Here is a 16,367-nt window from a genome sequence, read left to right as displayed (position 1 = left end):
CTCTCTCGGGTAGAGGGTCAGGATCACCTCCCTCGACCTGCTGGCAACACTCTTCCTAATGCACCCCAGGAGACCCTGGGCCTTCTTGGCCACAAGGGCACATTGCTGGCTCATGGTCAATCTGTCATCCACCAGCACTCCCAGGTCCTTCTCTGCAGAGCTTCTCTCCAGCAGGTCAGCCCCCAGCTCAAGGGTGCACGTTGAATTAATCTCTCTTTTCAGAGCCAGAAGTTGTGTTTACAAACAAGGACAAGGTGCAGAAGGAGGTGCAGGCATCCTTGAAAGAGGACGCCACGCTGAGCTGTGAGGTGGCCGAGGAGAAGACCCAAGTGAAATGGTACAAGGATGGGAAGCTGGTCACCTCGAGCAAGAAGTTCAAGGTTGAGTCGGAGGGCAAATTGCGGCGCCTGGTGGTGACTCAGGTGGAAGAGCGAGATGCTGGCGAGTACACGTGTGAGGCTGCCGGCCAGAAACTGCCCTTCAAGGTTAACGTCAGAGGTAAGACTGATACTCTTTGAAAATTTTGGTGGAGGAYAACAAAGTTTTATTTTACAAATAAATTTGTAATTGCTGAGGCTTGATAAGTGATTATCAGCGAAAAAAGGTATAGATTAACTGAAAAATAATCCAAACTGATTGAAAAGTAAAATTAACAAAAAAAGTAGTTGGTTAGATAGCAATTAAATAGAAATTTTTTTCTCTGTTCTGCTTCATTTGTTTCTTCTGCATCCATCTGTGGAGCCTCTAGTTACCACAACAAAGTTTTCCTCAGAAACATATTTTCTGGAATACACAGAAGTACTGGCTCATGGGCTTTTCTGTTGTAGTATTTCAATCTTGAAAAGAAATTCATTCAAAAATCCGTTTTGTGATAGATTTACACACCCCATTTTAAAAACTGCGAGGCTGGTATATGTTCTGTCATTTGCAATTTTGACAGCAGAGTTTATAGCGATGGATTCAGGACTCAGCATTTTTTTGTACTCATGCTATTGTATATTTGTGGTCCTAACCTTCTGAGATGCTTGTAATACTTCTGCTAGAGGCTAAATGCTCCTTTGTCCTGGAAGATTCCTAGCACTTGGTCTTTTAGAACTGGATTCGGAAGTTTCCCAAACTGTTTTAAACATGTGATGTTGAAAGGAGTGTTGAAGCTGCAGACATGCTTGAGTACTTTGCCAACCACAATCCTGTGCTGACTGACTGCTGTAGGGAAGTCATATTCCTTTGTCATTTTGACCATCGTATTTGTCACAGTGGAAGTGACCACGAAGAGCGTTCCCGAAGCTGATAGTAATGTATTGGGTTAGGATGTGTGAAGCAAGAGTTCACACAAGTGAACTAGGAGACCATCATTTCTGCTGTGACATGTTATAGTTGTGTCCTTGATAATTCACTGCAGGTCATAATTAAAAGATATTTGAGGGAGTGGTGACGTACAGGAAGGATATTCTGTGGAAGTTTCTGAAKTTGACATATTTGCATGCTTGCAATTGTGGGACTGGTATCAAGGACCCTTTGGTCCTTTTCATTCCTGGACTCTTACTTCACGAATTTCCCTGCTGCAGTTTGCTCACACAGAAGGGTAGATACTGCCCAGTGAAGACATTTGATTTTAACATAAGTGGTAACCTTGATGTTTTCCAGGCCTGTGCACACAGATGTGTAAGATGGCCTCATTTTAATTTGACCCCTCTGTGAATATTCCCTCTTTTTCCTGCGTTCAGAGCCGAAACCTGCGTTTATAAACCAGGAGAAGGTCCAGAAGGAGGTACACGCTGTCCTGACAGAAAACGCCACCCTCAGCTGTGAGGTAGCAGAGGACACAACTGAAGTGAAATGGTACAGGGATGGAAAGCTGCTCATTTCCTCTAGAAAATTCAAAATAGAGACTCTGGGCAAAACCCGTCAGCTGCTTATAGAGCAGCTGGAGAAGAAAGATGCTGGAGAATAYGTCTGTGAGGCCGCAGGCCAGAAGCTGGCCTTCAGGATTGAGCTTACTGGTGAGTTTTCAATCTGGGGGCGCGATGCAGCTTTGCTGGGTGGCTAAGATGAATGATGGCTGTTCTGTACCTAGTGACCACGGTGCAGCTACAGTCTCTCGGAGCAACGTCAGTGAATCGTATTGCACATTAATTTGCCCTTTTGAATTTAGCAGTGTTGATGAGAAGAAACTGGTTGAAGACTTTTTGACTAAAGCAATGCTATATAGTTCTTTATTGTCTCCTTTACACACCTTATAATGTAACCTTTTCCAGTGAGGGGTAGCTGAAAATGAGCTGGAAGTGGGAAGTTTTAAAGCACAGAAATAGAGCTGTGGAGAAGGGACACTAAGAAAAATGAGATGGCCACTCTGAGTGTCAAAGAACTGCCCCGTTCTGGGGCAAAGCATTGTACAAGATGGAAAAGAATGGGAGTAAAGCAAACAGAGCAGAAAAGAGGCTGTAAATTCAGGATTAGCATATTAATAATTCTTCTTAATTAGATCTAGAGCCATAAATGTGAGAGAAGAAAGAATTATATAGGTAATTTTACCATGAAGAAACAAGCATTTTATGAGTGGCAGGTAAAATGTGTATTTGCATTTCTTTTTTTTTTTTRCTCTTCTTATAAGCAGAAGCTCTGAGTTACCTGACAGATTATTTTCTTTCTTCTTACTCAGCAAAAGATTATACTAGTCACAAATATTCATTTGTATTTCCTGGCTTATTACAGATTATGCAGTGAATTGGAACCCTATCGTGAGAAGACAGTAACTGAAAATTGCTGGGTTAAGGACCTGGAAATGAAGCTAATAGTTTGTCTTTTTTAATGCGCTTCCTAGAACCAGAGGCCAAATTTGAAAAGAAGGTTGTCCAGAAAGAGCCCCTCATTGTTCAAGAATATGAAAATATCACTCTGACTACTTCAGTAACGCCTGAAACTGCTTCAGTCAAGTGGCTGAAGGACGGAATGGAAATTAAGGCGAGCAAGAAGTATGAAATTAAGAGCGAGGGGGCTTCCCGAACCCTGACGGTGAACCTGGCTGAGAGCTCGGACACTGCTGTGTACACCTGCTGCACAAAGAGTGACAAGCAGGAATTCAAAGTGGAGGTGAAAGGTGAGCAGGCAGCAGCCCCCACGTCACATCCCTGCCTAACAGCTCYGTTTCCCCCGTGGGATGGAGATGAGAGTCCAGACTCCCTCTAAAACTATTCCAAACTCAAGACTTGAATTGCTGTGGTTCTCCTGCCATGGGCTAGCAAAGCTCCTCCTCCCCTCAAAGACCCAGTGTATGTTGTTTGCTGGGCTTTCGCTCAAGGGAACARGAAGGCCTCCAGTGGGTGTTTTTCCTGGTGTTTGCTTTCCACAGTCAACACACCGTTCCCATCACCTCCTAGCMTAGTGTCTGGGGAGTGGGCAGAGGCTTAGCTTTTCCCCACTCTGCCCACTGATACGACAAAGCTGATGAGGAAGATGTAGAGGGTTATAGTGTGAGGATGAGGTTTGTGAGTTAGTGCTGTGGGAGAAGCAGGGCCTGAACTGTCTCCTCTGTTCCTGGGACAGTGCACATGGATGATGCTCCTACATCAAGACTAAGACTATAAATTGACTGTCTTATCAGAAGGATGGAGTACAGCTGATCCTCAGACAGAGATGAGAGGGTTGATGTCCAGGACCAAGGGGCTAATTCAGCTCCTTTGGCCCACTACTGTAGTATCTGCCCCCAGGGAATAACTCCATATCATAAATCCACATCATAAATCTGACCAAAGGAAGAAAGGTGTTGTACAGTGCAATGGCAGGGAGACACACAGGATAGACTTCATCTCCTTTCTCCTCAGACATCCACACTGAAGATTTCTAAAGCTGAGGTGCACCCTCTCAGTTCCCTTTGGAGTAAGTGGAGAGGAACTGTTGCTAGTAGGTCAGAATTCATCTGACCTATTGAAACATCTGCTTCAGGATGAGATGAATCACACTCTGGATTCATTTAACTCCACTGTCTGTGTCCTCATGAACAGAAGAAACAAAGTTAGATGGGGCTTATGGCTGTACAGATTTTTATATCTAGTCAGGCAAATCAAGCTCTCCTGTGAAAGAACAGATGATCTCTCTTGGTGAAGGATTAGAAAGAAAGGAAGGCAAAACCAAAGCTTGTTTAAGGCACTGTTATTGCTTTACAGAATAGTATTAATAAAAGCAAAATTCTGTGGCAGAGGAATCTCCCTAAGTTTCCACATCTCTGGTTTGTCTGTCTCCTCTGATCCCCAAATGTGTTTTTTTTTTAGAAAAAAAAAAAAAAAAAAAAAAAAAGCCAGAGCAGATTTCTCATTTTTTCCCCTTTTCATCATTTTTCCTCCTTCTGCATCTCAGAAATCCCACTGACATTTTCAAAAAAACTGGAACCTATTCACACCGAGATTGGAGACAATGTCTCTTTGACCTGCGATGTGAGCCATACCAAAGGGAAGGTGGTATGGTACAAGAATGGAGTTGAGATCAAGCCCAGCAAGCACTTCCAGATTATTGAAGAGGGGGTAAAACGAACCCTGACAATAATGGGAATCCGGGCAGAGGATGAGGGAGAATATTCCTGTGAGTCCAGAGATGACAAGAGCAGTGTTATGGTCACCCCCAAAGGTATGTCTCTAAAACTGAATAGTAAAAATCTGAAGGGATCCCTGTCTGTCTTCCTCAACCATTACGGCCCTGCAAAGTTCAGTTTGTTCATGTGTTTGTGCTGTCTCCTATCATGAGCAATGAAGTATGAAACTTGGCTTTCTCTTTGAATGTCAGTGGAACCTCTATTTTTGATGGTTTGGATGATTTTGAGACCTTTTGAGAGCTCAGGTCTCTTGTACGTGGACAAAATGACCTTGATATTGCATCTGAGGCTGAAATTAAGAATCTTAAATTTAAGCCAGGATTTTTTTTTCTGTGTTTGCCTCTTTCTTTTGGTACCTTTATATGTAAAACTTAGGTCAGATATAGAAAAAGTGGTGACCCATTATTGTGATCACTTACTGTAAATGATATAAATTGATCCTTTTGATAAAATCATTGAATCTGCCTGCTCTTTGAAGATATTCACACCATGTCTCAAAGACATGCTCCTAAGTGTTTTCTTCCTCTCCCTCAGCGCCCAGAGTGGTGAAATTCATTACAAGTCTCAACAGTGTAGTCTCTGAGGAAGGAAAAGAGGCTGTGTTCAAGTGTACCGTCTCTCCCAGCGATGCCGTGGTTACATGGCACAGGAATGGTGTGAAGATTGAAGCCAGCAAGAAGTATGTGATCTCGCAGAAGGACAGCAACCACAGCCTCACAATCACTGATCTGACAGTGGAAGACGCAGCTGAGATCTCTGCCAATGCTGAGGGTGTAGAAAGCAGTGCCAACCTCAAGGTCCGAGGTAAGAGACAAAAATGTCCCTTTGACACATGATCACTCATGCTAAGATCTCTGCTTTATGTGGCCTTCTCCTTGACGGATTATATTAGTAGTAGGGGATTGATGCTTTCAGTTTGTTAAATAAAGATGCCCAGAATGCATGAGTCACTATTTTAATTCCTGTCAGAATTTTCTGGCTCCTCCACATTTTTGCTAATATCTTTCTCCTTTGGCAGAGGCCCCAGTCTCATTCAAGAAGAAACTGGAACCCAGAACAGTAGAAGAGAGGGACACAGTGACCCTGGAGGTTGAGCTGACCAAGCCTGCAGAGGTGAAATGGATGAGGAACAAAATTGTGTTGAAGCCCAGCGAAAAAATCGAGATCAAAGCTGAGGGAACGAAGCATATCCTCGTGGTTAAGAACATCTCCTTTGCAGAAAGGGGCTTCTACTGCTGTGAGAGTCCTGATGACAAGACCCAAGCCAAGATCAATGTGGAAAGTAAGTTGAATGGTCTCCCATGCTGTAAGTCCCCTGGATAGGGTTTGTAGATGGATTCTAGTCTCTTCCATRACAATTACCAATCAAATGACTTGAGTGAAGGTAGAGGCAAAGGCAGTACAAAAGGCACAACTGGCTGTTTGTTGTTGCCTCCATATCATTCTGCCAGCTTTCAGTCATGCTGTTGACCATTAAGCCTCCTAGYTCAGTTCTTCTCCCTCCTCTGAAATTTCTCCCTCCCTGGTTGACTCTGTTTTCTCCATCTTACAGCTTTTAGCAAGCTACTCCCTGTTCAGCCATCTGTTGCCCTAATTCTTCTCTGTAAAGCACCTCTTTCAGAATGTCTCTTTATATTCAATCAGCATTAGAAAAACTACAAGAGCAAATCTTCTATCTGTGACTTCTGCCCTTTCAAGTAAACTAATGGTCTSTTGGCTGTAGCTCTGTACTTCTGTCCTCTTTCCTACATCCTTTTGTCATGATTGTTACAGGATAAATGAAGATAGGATTTAAGCACTTAAGGGCTCTCTAATTTTGCCTTTAAAGCCCCTGCCACCARTTGGTGCTGTATAAGTCATTGGTGCTGTATAAATCATAAATAATAGGTAAGAAAGGACTTGATAATTCAAGTACGTAAAAGGCTGTGGTAAAGTGGAAGGGAACAATCTGTTCTCCTTGCCGAAATAATGATGGGAAATAATGGGCTTCAATTGCAATGAGAGAGATCCRGGTTATACAATAAAAAAGCTTTCTAATGGTTGGATGAGTGAATAGAATCATCTGAATAGGTTTTGGAGCTTCCATGATGGGTTTAAGAAAAGGTTAGTGAAATATCTGTCTGGAAGTACATAAAGAGCTGAGCACATCGTAGAGCAGGGGAGAAGGGCTAGATGATCTTTCTAGGTCTTTCCCGCCGTATGATTTTGTGATTTTTTTTTGATGGTGTGAATACATACTGATATGATGCATTGGTTCAGATCTTTGTTTTAGATTTTTTTCAGTACATAGAGTTTAAGGCAAGGTTAAAATAGATTAAGTTTTGAGTAATTGTGACTTTGCACTAAAATAATGCGGAAACTTTGGATCTGAGTGATTCAGCATCTTCTTTTTGTTGTTTTGGATTTGGTTAGACCYGGGTGAACAAGAATTTGAACCCAGGAAAATATAAACTTCTGCAAAGTAATCAAACTTGTAACTCATCTCTAATCTTCTTAGCTCTCGAATAGCCTTATGGTTCTCCTCTATAAGATTTCTTACACATATTTACTGCTTAATTTTAACTCCTACTGCAGGTCTTAGTGCATATCACTAACAACAACATGAGGAAAACCCAAACCAGTGCCTCTTGCTACCTCTCTGTTTCTTTTCGCTTTCTGACTGGAAAGGCCTAAGCTTGCAAATAGGTTGGACATGGTGAAATAATTTGTAAGAGTCTCTCATGGGTTGGAATCTGTCATTGTCCTTTGCTTCCTGACTCTGTGCAGCTGCATGTGCCTTATAGCTCAAAGCTAGTTTTCCTCAAGGACAGCTGCAATTTCCTGTCATTCCTCAAGTTAATCSACTTTAGTCTTGCTGCTACTGCAGATGATGACAAACTGCCCAATACAGAGCAGGATCTGTCTAACTGCTTTCATGCTGTTAAGACAGTTTCATCTTCAAAATCTTCCTGGCTGATAGCTGTCAAAAACCTCTGCTTTAGCATCTCAAAATGGGGTAGTTACCAGTTCTAGTGGCAGTTGCTCACCTTTTCTCCAAAGTAACTCTGGAAACAAAAAAACAAAAAACAAACAAACAAAAAAAAGAAACAAAAAACAGGCATTAGCAGTAACTAGCAGCTGGTAGATTGGGCTTGGAATCMTGCAGTCTAAAGATAGTACATCACTTCCAGCTCCTTTGATAGCCAACAGAGAGAAAAAAGGACCTACAGAGAGTGTTTTAAATCTTAGATGCACTAAATTACCTTCTGGAGTGTCTTTCTCTACTGACTGTTGAGGAACCGTGGGGGACTGAGATCCTGGTTTAGAACTAGATTTAGGTTTAYTGTTTCTGTTAAATGAGATGAAGTGGGATTGTAGAGGGTAGAGAAGTGTAGCACTTCCATGTCCACGATGTGTTACTCCCTCCTCTTTCACGTGTTGCACCCCAAAGCATTTTTTTCAGACTGGGCAATACCAGTTTCCTTCCAGCAAGGTGTTCACCACTGGTTGTAGCTTCAGTTACTCCTGTTTGTAGGCACTGGCTGTTGCTGTAGCCAAGTGTAAAAAGGAAAATGATGAAGCAGTGTTTATACAGGAAGGAATTGGTTAATCCTGATTGCGAACAAGTGTTCTACACTGTTTTGGATAAGGTGAGTCATGTAAGCATAAATGTGTATCTGAGTGGTTTAGAAACTTCCCACTCTGAGGGCAGGAGGGAAATTCGGTACCAGATCATTCTGGATCCTGCATTTCCCAGACTTTCTRTCACTTGTGCTTAGTGTCACTATAAAAGGTAGCTCTGCTGATGGACTGAGATTGTTTTGCACAGTGACTGAAACTCAAGATGATCTGAGATGAACTGTGAACACCTCATTGCAGCAGGGAGTATTTCTGTATAATTAATTTTACGTCTGGGACAARTAAGTCCATTGTAATGGTCAACCTTTAAAGAGATTTATTTTTGTGGGCACAACAGGAAGGGTGGCAGTATACAAGAGTATCATTAGAAAGTATTTATTTTATATCCAGATTCTACAGAGCTCTTGCTCTGCTTTACAGCAGAAGCAAAACTGTAAAAAGTATGAGTTTAAAATTATGTTCTATTTTTTGACATTTAAGCGCATGCCCTATTTTTTTTAGATGAATGCGTAAGAGCTTGTATTGAGGTCAGCAGAAGCTTTTTAAATGCTCACGATCTGGGGAACTGGGCTACTGTTACTCAGTGCTCAGCTTCAGACTGAGAAGTCTGATTTTAGAGGACCTTTTTTTAAACACCAGACTGGATTGATTCTRTTAGTCTTGAGCCTGCTTGCAGTGCAAGGTAAACAAGGAATAATTATGTGAAATTGTGTTGATTTACTCCAGTACAAAAGATGCTCAATCAAAAGATAAAGATCTATCCTGATTTGAGGMTGTCAGGAGATCTTAAAAACAACTGAGTTGATCAAACTAACAGTCTATCTATCTGAATAACTTATTTTCATAYGTGACAAGGAGGAGATGTTTGAGGAAGACTTAGATATGTGAGTCATGGATAAAACGATCCTTATTCTGATATACCTATAGACATTCAGCAGGGAAAAGCATAATTAGGTCAGTTAATTATAGAAGAAATTATACTGAGAAGATAAGTATGAAATTTCAAATCTCTTGACATGAAATACTATGTCTATTAAATCTAATTAAAATTCGATCATTCCCCAACTGTCTGCTACTTTGTGAAGGAAAGACCTTTTCCAAAACGTGGTTTTTTTTGTTTTGTTTTTTGTTTTTTTTTCCAGTCCTTTATACAGTACAAGCTGAGGCTATGCCTAGGTGGTAACTTACTGAGTTAGGAGTTGTTGTGCTGTTTATTTAGTTGATGTTTTTGAAAATCCCTTTCCCTTCCTKTCCAGAATAACTGCAGTTTGATCCTCAGCCCATTCACTGTTTGAAAGGTTGGAATATCTATTAACTGAGATGAAAGGTTAGACTCTAACAGGTACACTGTGTTTAGTTTGGTGAGCAAGGTAACCAGGAAGGGTTAGGGACTGGTTGCTAAATCAGATGAGAAATTGGGGATGGATGCAACTTCAAAGGGCAAAGCCAGGAGAGTTGGTGTCTTAGGTCGRGAAGCAAAGATCAAACTCTTTCCTGCATTTGTCAGGTTCAAAACATGTTCTTGGGGCAAATTTGTGCTTAAGCAGTTGGGAAGGGACTGTGCAAGGGGAGCCAGTGTGGTTTCCTTGAGAGAGGAGTTGGCGAGGATCCTGCAGAGGATGCATATGCTCCTCTGCAAATGTGCTGTGAGCGGGAATGGAGCAAGAAGGGCGGATGGGAAAGGCCCAAGGAGTTGGCATTGCATCAAGCTTGTGGCCTTCTTCCTGAGGCGAGCAATACTGTGCCGCAGTGGCATTTCAGGGCTTCCATCTGTCATCATAGATTCAGTGGTCCCCAGAGACGTTCACAGGCCTGAAAGGTCTCCAGTGTGGCTGGGAGCTAGCCATAGTCTGGGAGTGAGAAAATTTCTGTGATTGCTCTCAAGAGGCCACTTTCATGCAGGTCCCCTGTTTTGAAGGCTAAAATAGCTTATAAGCGTAGACTAGAGTTGTTCCAAGCCAGGTGACCTCAATGCCTAGAAATGTTTCTGGGTACAATTCAGTCATTAATAAAGGCATAGCTTAAATATACCACTGCCATTGAGCCTCTGGAGGAATAGTCCATACCCCACTGCCCACCAGGTACCACAGAGACAAGTGCCAGAGGAGGGTTTGGGCCTCGGAGATGGAGCTTGGTCCAGACCAAAACCACACAACACAGCACTCRGCTGACCTCCTGATCGTGACTGTGTTCAGATCCAGGCCTGAACGGTTTGTCTGTGGATTACCTCTGCTAAACATGTATGAGGAAGGTTGGACTATTCCTAGGGGACCCATGGAGATTTTAAAGTTTTCATATTTTGTGGCTTTGTAGGAATTAAAAAAAAAAAGTCTTCTTAAGTGGCAACTTAATTTTTATCAAGGGTGAATCAAGCATAAATACTAAATGTGTTTCACTAGCTGATAGGACACTAATTTATTTACTAGGAACAGGTGAAATCCACCTAAAACTCAGCTACTTTATCCCTCACTAAAGCTCTTTCCTCCCCCTGCTGCTTCCTTCCCCTCCCTCCCTCATTTTATCCTACATGAAGAGCTGAACAATATTGTTCATTCCTTTGTGCTTCTCTGTTAATCTCTRTCAATGGTCTTTCTCTTGATTCATGCCTCAACAGTAAATGTGATCAGCAACTTTCCTCTCTTTGTATAGCACAGGGAACCTGATCCCAATATAAAAATAATATAGGGTTATATGTTAACTTAAATAAAGGCTTAGCTTCCTTTAGAGTGTTTCATCCTGATAGTTATTGGTGACYCCCTCACCCAGCACAGGAATGTCTCTGCTCCTGTGTGTGCATGTACAACTTCAAACCTTATTTCTAGCATTGCCAGTAAGTGAGTGGAGTTGAACTGGACAGAGAAAGAGCCCTGCTCTGTTTGATTGGCCTCTTTGTCCCAGCTGATAGCACTGATTTGAGAATAGCAACCATGATAGCAATATGGTCAGRTTTTCTTCTTTGCGAAAGTTGTTTTTTAATTGGGAGATACTGGACCTTTGTGAGGAATGGGGGAAGCATCTATTTTGAGGACTTTTGACAGTCTCTGGATTATTTCACAGCAAGTAAGGAGAGAATTASCCCAGCCTTCACTATGATATCTCCAACTTGTCTATGTTGTTTTTCAGTGAGGAAGATCAAGCTGGTGAAAGGTCTTCAGCCCATCAAAGTCTGTGAGAAAGGGACYGTCACCTTTGTGGTGGAGGTGTCACATGAGGATGTGGAAGGAATCTGGCAGAAAGATGGTGTTCGACTGAAGCCTTCCCCAAATGTCCATGTTGATGTCATGGGGAAGAAACATTCRCTGACTCTCTCTTCTGTGAACCTCGAAGACGCAGGGCTCATCTCTTTCAAGGCCGATGGCATTCATTCATCAGGGAGACTTGAYGTGACAGGTGTGCAGACTCCAAAGACTCAGGCTCTGATTGACGTGGGACGTGGGTCATTAGCCACAGTGGGATCCCTTTGGACATGTTTGCAATGATGAGTAACTGTGAGATTTTTTGAAGCTATGCACATCAGTGTGTTCTGCCACAGAACCACATTTCCCATTGTGCATTGTACCTGTTGTTGTTTGTAATCTATTACCTGTTACGAAACCCTGAAAACTTTTTCAGTACTCAACGAATTTTTTAAAAGAAGGAAAGATACAGGTCTTGTCTTGYACGAAGAAGCTGCTCTAGCTGTGCTTTATTCAAGTGCCTTTTGAGGCCTCACCTTTCCATTGACAACTACCATAACCGTACAGATGTGGAGTGAGTAGTGTTGCTGTTCCATCCATGTGTGTACAATGTAGATGTCAGGAAAACTGTACAGTKCAAATGATAACCTTTTGGTTGTCTGTTCCTGTCCCAGACAGTGAGCTCTCAAGAGGGTAACAGACTTTCTTAGCAATTGCACATGCATTGGYCCATCATCAGTAATGTATCCGTCTGGTATTAACAAGGTGGTTGTAATATACCTGTCAACAGCACAACCAATGATAATGTACTCAAAACAACAGGATTTTGTTTTTCACTTACAAGTCACATTAAGCATGTAAGCTGGGCTATTACTGCCTGTGCCAGATACTTCTAGCAAACCTAATTCCCCATTAACTGGACTTCCTTTTCTTTTTGCAGAATTGCCTGTGAGAATCAGCAAGCCTTTGTCAAACATCAGTGTAACTCAGAAGGACAAGGTCACATTTGAGTGTGAGCTGTCCAGGCCCAATGTGGATGTTAAGTGGTTCAAGGTATAGCACTTAATGGACAGTGACATTTTCACTTCTAATGTCCCTGGAAGTAAATGGGAGCCTTTTATTTCACTTCCAAGAGACTTGGAGCTGAGCCTTTGCTATCCARCTCTTCGTGTGGCTCCTTATATTTGTTTACTTGCTCAGTTCATCTCTCTGTGGGTTCTTTATTTAGTAGATCATTTTGAGTGCATTTATCAGGTTAAGAGTTAARCTCCTCCTGAATTTATAGGGAACTCCTGAACAGAGTTGCACAGAATGTGAGCACAGCTGTCAACAGAAGCACGGCTACTTCACACATAGCARTTCTCACACTGGATTTCTAGCCAAGTTGGGAACTGCAGTTTAGGTGAAACCTCRATTCCTTTTGCGCCTGACAGTCTGGAGATGAGCTCAGGCTTTACGTGTACCTTYCTTGTAGCTCAGCTGGTTCTTCGTTCAAGTGGAGATAGTAGTATTTCTTCAAAATGATGTCTTAAGGGGCTAATGGCCAATCCTGTACAGTGCCCTGAGCTTCAGATCAACCAGTAATTTATGCATGTTCTCCAGCCATTCATGGTTCTTGAAAAATKTACACCATGCTTAAATTTTGGCATATGCTGAAGTTCCGTTGAGCACAATCCCACTACGTTCCTTGAGACAAGTGAATTAAGCAAAGACCTGAATGCTTACTTTGCTCAACRCAGATGTAGAATAGTTGATGGTGATCTGGTTTGACCTTTTCTCTTCTAGGATGGGAAGCAGCTTCAGCAAAGTAAAAACTTCGGGATTATTTCCCAGGGAACTAAGAGAAGCCTTATTATTCCCAAGTGTGAATATGAAGACCAAGGAACCTATGTGTGTGAAGCAGGTGACGACAAGACATCAGCTATCCTGACAGTTCATGGTATGTTTGACTGAATGAGGAAATGACCCCTAATGCAATATTCGACTTCACAGCAAGAAATGCTTCRTGGGCAGTTTGTGCATTTCTCTGTTACTCGTTCTGAGTGACTTTCTCTTCCTGCTGATTAAATATTGACAGAACTGTCCTGTGATTGTTTTATCCCTGGATGAGTAATTTTGGAAGAGATACTAACACAGTTTTACCTTTGCCATAAGTGTTTTCTGCTCTCTGGTTTTAACATACTTCTACACTGACAAGTGAACAAATACCAGACAGCCTGGCACAAARCAGGGATCCAAGGGCTCGCATGCACACAGTTTGATTTAGCCTCTGCCACTGTCACACCTGAGTAGGAACTGGACAAGTTCTGGATATGATCTCAAGATCTGCCCTRCTTTTTATGTTGTAAATGCTAAGGTGGAGTAGGAAAGCGTCACGATTTCTCACTGCATCTCTGCTTTATGCTCAAGACACTCTTCCCCTCTGTGTACTGTGCTGTGCAACAGTTTAGGCACCAGATGGATTTTCTCACCAGCCTTTAAAGCACCAGAGGCAAGCCAGTGCTGAAGGCCAGTTGCTGAGTGGATAGGTCTGATGTTCCCTGGCAGATGTTAGCTTCCAGGGAGATGTCTGAGAGTACAGACTGGCTCACTCTTATTCCTTACTAGATACTGTCCTCCTGTGGCCACTTGGATACAGCATTAGCAGTACTGAATGTCCTGTCCTGTTCCATCGCTCTGCTAAACTCCCTTTTTCTCCCTGCCTTTGTGTTTGGGTGGGTTGCTGTTTGAATGCTGTCTAGTTTACATCCTGTTGTTAATACACGTTTTATGAGGGTCTTGCAAAAGGGTCTTCTGATTACAAAGTTAACCATGATAACAAGAACCTTTTCCTTTCCTTTCTGCCCTTGTGAGGGCTAGAGAGTAGCATAGCTGGAAAAAGTTCATTCACCAGAATATTTTTGATGGCTTCTCAAAGCCATTGCAGCTAGACAAAACCTCAAAGTAAGTGCACTGGAATACCTCAAGCTTCTTTAAGCCCTAGTTATCTGCCACTTTCTCCCCAGTGAAAAGTACATTTGCTGTTTTTAAGAAGGTAGCAGAAAAGCAGCTTCAACCATCAGCCCAGCAACCAGTTCCCAACAGTGGCCTATAGTAGACACCTARGAGAAAGCATAAAGTTTATAGTAACACTAGAAGTTGGAGGTTTGTGTTTAGTTTTCCGTAATGATTATCTTCCATGAATRTGTTTAATTTCTTTTAAAACCCGTATGAGTTTTGGCTTCCACAAAATCCTGTTGCAGTGAACTCCACTGTAGCTGRTAACGCTACCTGTAGATTCAAGGGTAAAACGTATTTACTGTGTTGGAGAGGGAAACCATCCAGGAAGGGGAGTTGGTTTTGAATAAAACACAAGTYGTTATCCCATTTTTCCAAGCAAGTATGCAGAAGTTAAACATGCTGCACTCAGTTGTGGACACACACTAATAAATATTTGTTGCTATTTCGCAGCCCGAGATATCAAGATTATTAAACCGCTGGAAGACGTGGAAGTGAATGAATATGAGAGTGCCTCTTTTGTCTGTGAGATTTCACATGATGAGGTCCAAACCCAGTGGTACAAAGATGACAACAAGCTGAAGGCTGCTGACAATATTAAAATGCGTCAAGATGGTAGGGTGTCGAAGGGAAATGTCATTTTTGAGTGGAGGAGGTTGGGAGGGGGATGCTGGAAAACACAGAAAAAAGGAGCATTTGGTATTGGATACTAAGCACAAAGGTCTGACCTTCAAAATCCAGTTAAGAAGGTCCAGCAGAGAGTTGTCCTATGTTTTAGGGCTGCAGCTAAGCTGGGACTCTGACACAGTAGGAGCTTTAATGAAGGGAAATCTGACATAATCCCACTGTCCCTGGTTGCGAATGGAAGGCAGGGAATTGATGCAATTAGCTCCTAAGCAGGGGRTGAGCAGTTACCTAGGATTGGGCTTTGGAGACAGTTAAGTCTACTCTTCTTCCATCTGATGGCCTGTAAAASCCTGCAGAAGGTGGACAGATTTTCCTGAGAGAATAAAAAGAATAATTAGTGTGTGCATAAGAAAAGAAAAATGCTCCTGGTCAGTCAGTTCGATCTCTGTAAGGCACCGGGAATTTGTATCTGGGAGGGATCGCTCTGTTTTAAGTACTTCTCGGATGGTGGGAGCCRTGTTCAGTCCGTCCTTGGCGGAGCTGAGGGTCGGCTACTCTCCGACGTGCAGCTGTGGGCTTAGAGGAACGGTCAGCCTTGCCGCCGTGCGAACGGTGGCGATGCCCTGAAACCAGATGGGCAGCGCTCCGCCTCGCAGCGGGCCGCAGAGRGTGAGGTTGTTTTCTTGGAGGAGGATACACGTGGTTGTGTCTCTGTTCTCAGGAAGGACCTACTCGCTGACTTACTTGCGTGTCCAAGTTGAGGACGCCGCGGAGATCAAATTTGTAGCAGAAAAGGCCGAATCTCGTGCCCACCTTACGGTAAAAGGTAATTGCACTTTTGACGACAACAGTGCTTAAATTGTCTCTTGTTAGAAACTAAGCAATTTCCCTCACTTTTAATGGAAGGAAAATTGAATACCGTCTAGAGCTTTCAGAGAAAGAAAAASTCTTACCTCACTGTTGGGAATTTCCTTTGACTAAATAACACAGAATTTATTTTATCAAGAAGGAGATGGTRTTTTTCTACCTTTAGATATTAAGAGTCATATTTAAACTCTGAGGGAAAACACTGTCATTTGAATTTCTCTCGCATTCTCTCTTTTTTTATATTTAAATAAAATAGCATTTTTCATGTTTTACTTGGATAGCACGATAAAAAGAGAGAGAACAAACACTTTTAAATTAATACCCYGAAGAATTGCTCAGGGAATTGGAGATCAGCCACTGGCTTTGCTGCAGCACCGCCTTGTAATGTTGGATAAATTGTTTAGTACCTCTGCAGTTCAGCCCTCCAAAAGGTAAAACAGAGATAACAAGACTTCCTTTCCTGAGCTCTTTACTTCCTGTGTGTTAGTTCAGTG

At 42.4% G+C, this 16,367-nt stretch overlaps 1 protein-coding gene across 1 annotated transcript in view; it reads left to right on the top strand.

Annotated features, from left to right (window-relative positions):
* Positions 1 to 218: 218 nt before the first annotated feature.
* OBSCN (obscurin, cytoskeletal calmodulin and titin-interacting RhoGEF) overlaps positions 219 to 16,367 on the top strand; it is a gene marked incomplete at its 5' end in the record, with an annotated part of 135,422 nt that continues 119,273 nt past the window's right edge. Inside the window, 11 exons of the mRNA XM_085316526.1 lie at positions 219 to 498; positions 1,728 to 2,003; positions 2,825 to 3,100; positions 4,357 to 4,623; positions 5,123 to 5,392; positions 5,607 to 5,870; positions 11,330 to 11,596; positions 12,323 to 12,435; positions 13,168 to 13,321; positions 14,833 to 14,994; positions 15,728 to 15,832. Coding sequence (XP_085172652.1) covers positions 219 to 498; positions 1,728 to 2,003; positions 2,825 to 3,100; positions 4,357 to 4,623; positions 5,123 to 5,392; positions 5,607 to 5,870; positions 11,330 to 11,596; positions 12,323 to 12,435; positions 13,168 to 13,321; positions 14,833 to 14,994; positions 15,728 to 15,832 — 2,434 coding nt within the window. The remainder of the gene's footprint in view (positions 499 to 1,727; positions 2,004 to 2,824; positions 3,101 to 4,356; positions 4,624 to 5,122; positions 5,393 to 5,606; positions 5,871 to 11,329; positions 11,597 to 12,322; positions 12,436 to 13,167; positions 13,322 to 14,832; positions 14,995 to 15,727; positions 15,833 to 16,367) is intronic.

Source organism: Rhea americana, unplaced genomic scaffold (assembly GCF_003343005.1).
Source record: "Rhea americana isolate MKP2758 unplaced genomic scaffold, rheAme1 scaffold_47, whole genome shotgun sequence".
NCBI lineage: Eukaryota > Metazoa > Chordata > Aves > Rheiformes > Rheidae > Rhea > Rhea americana.
The sequence above is the reverse complement of the archived record's forward strand: the minus strand, read 5'-3'. Positions and strand labels throughout refer to the sequence as shown.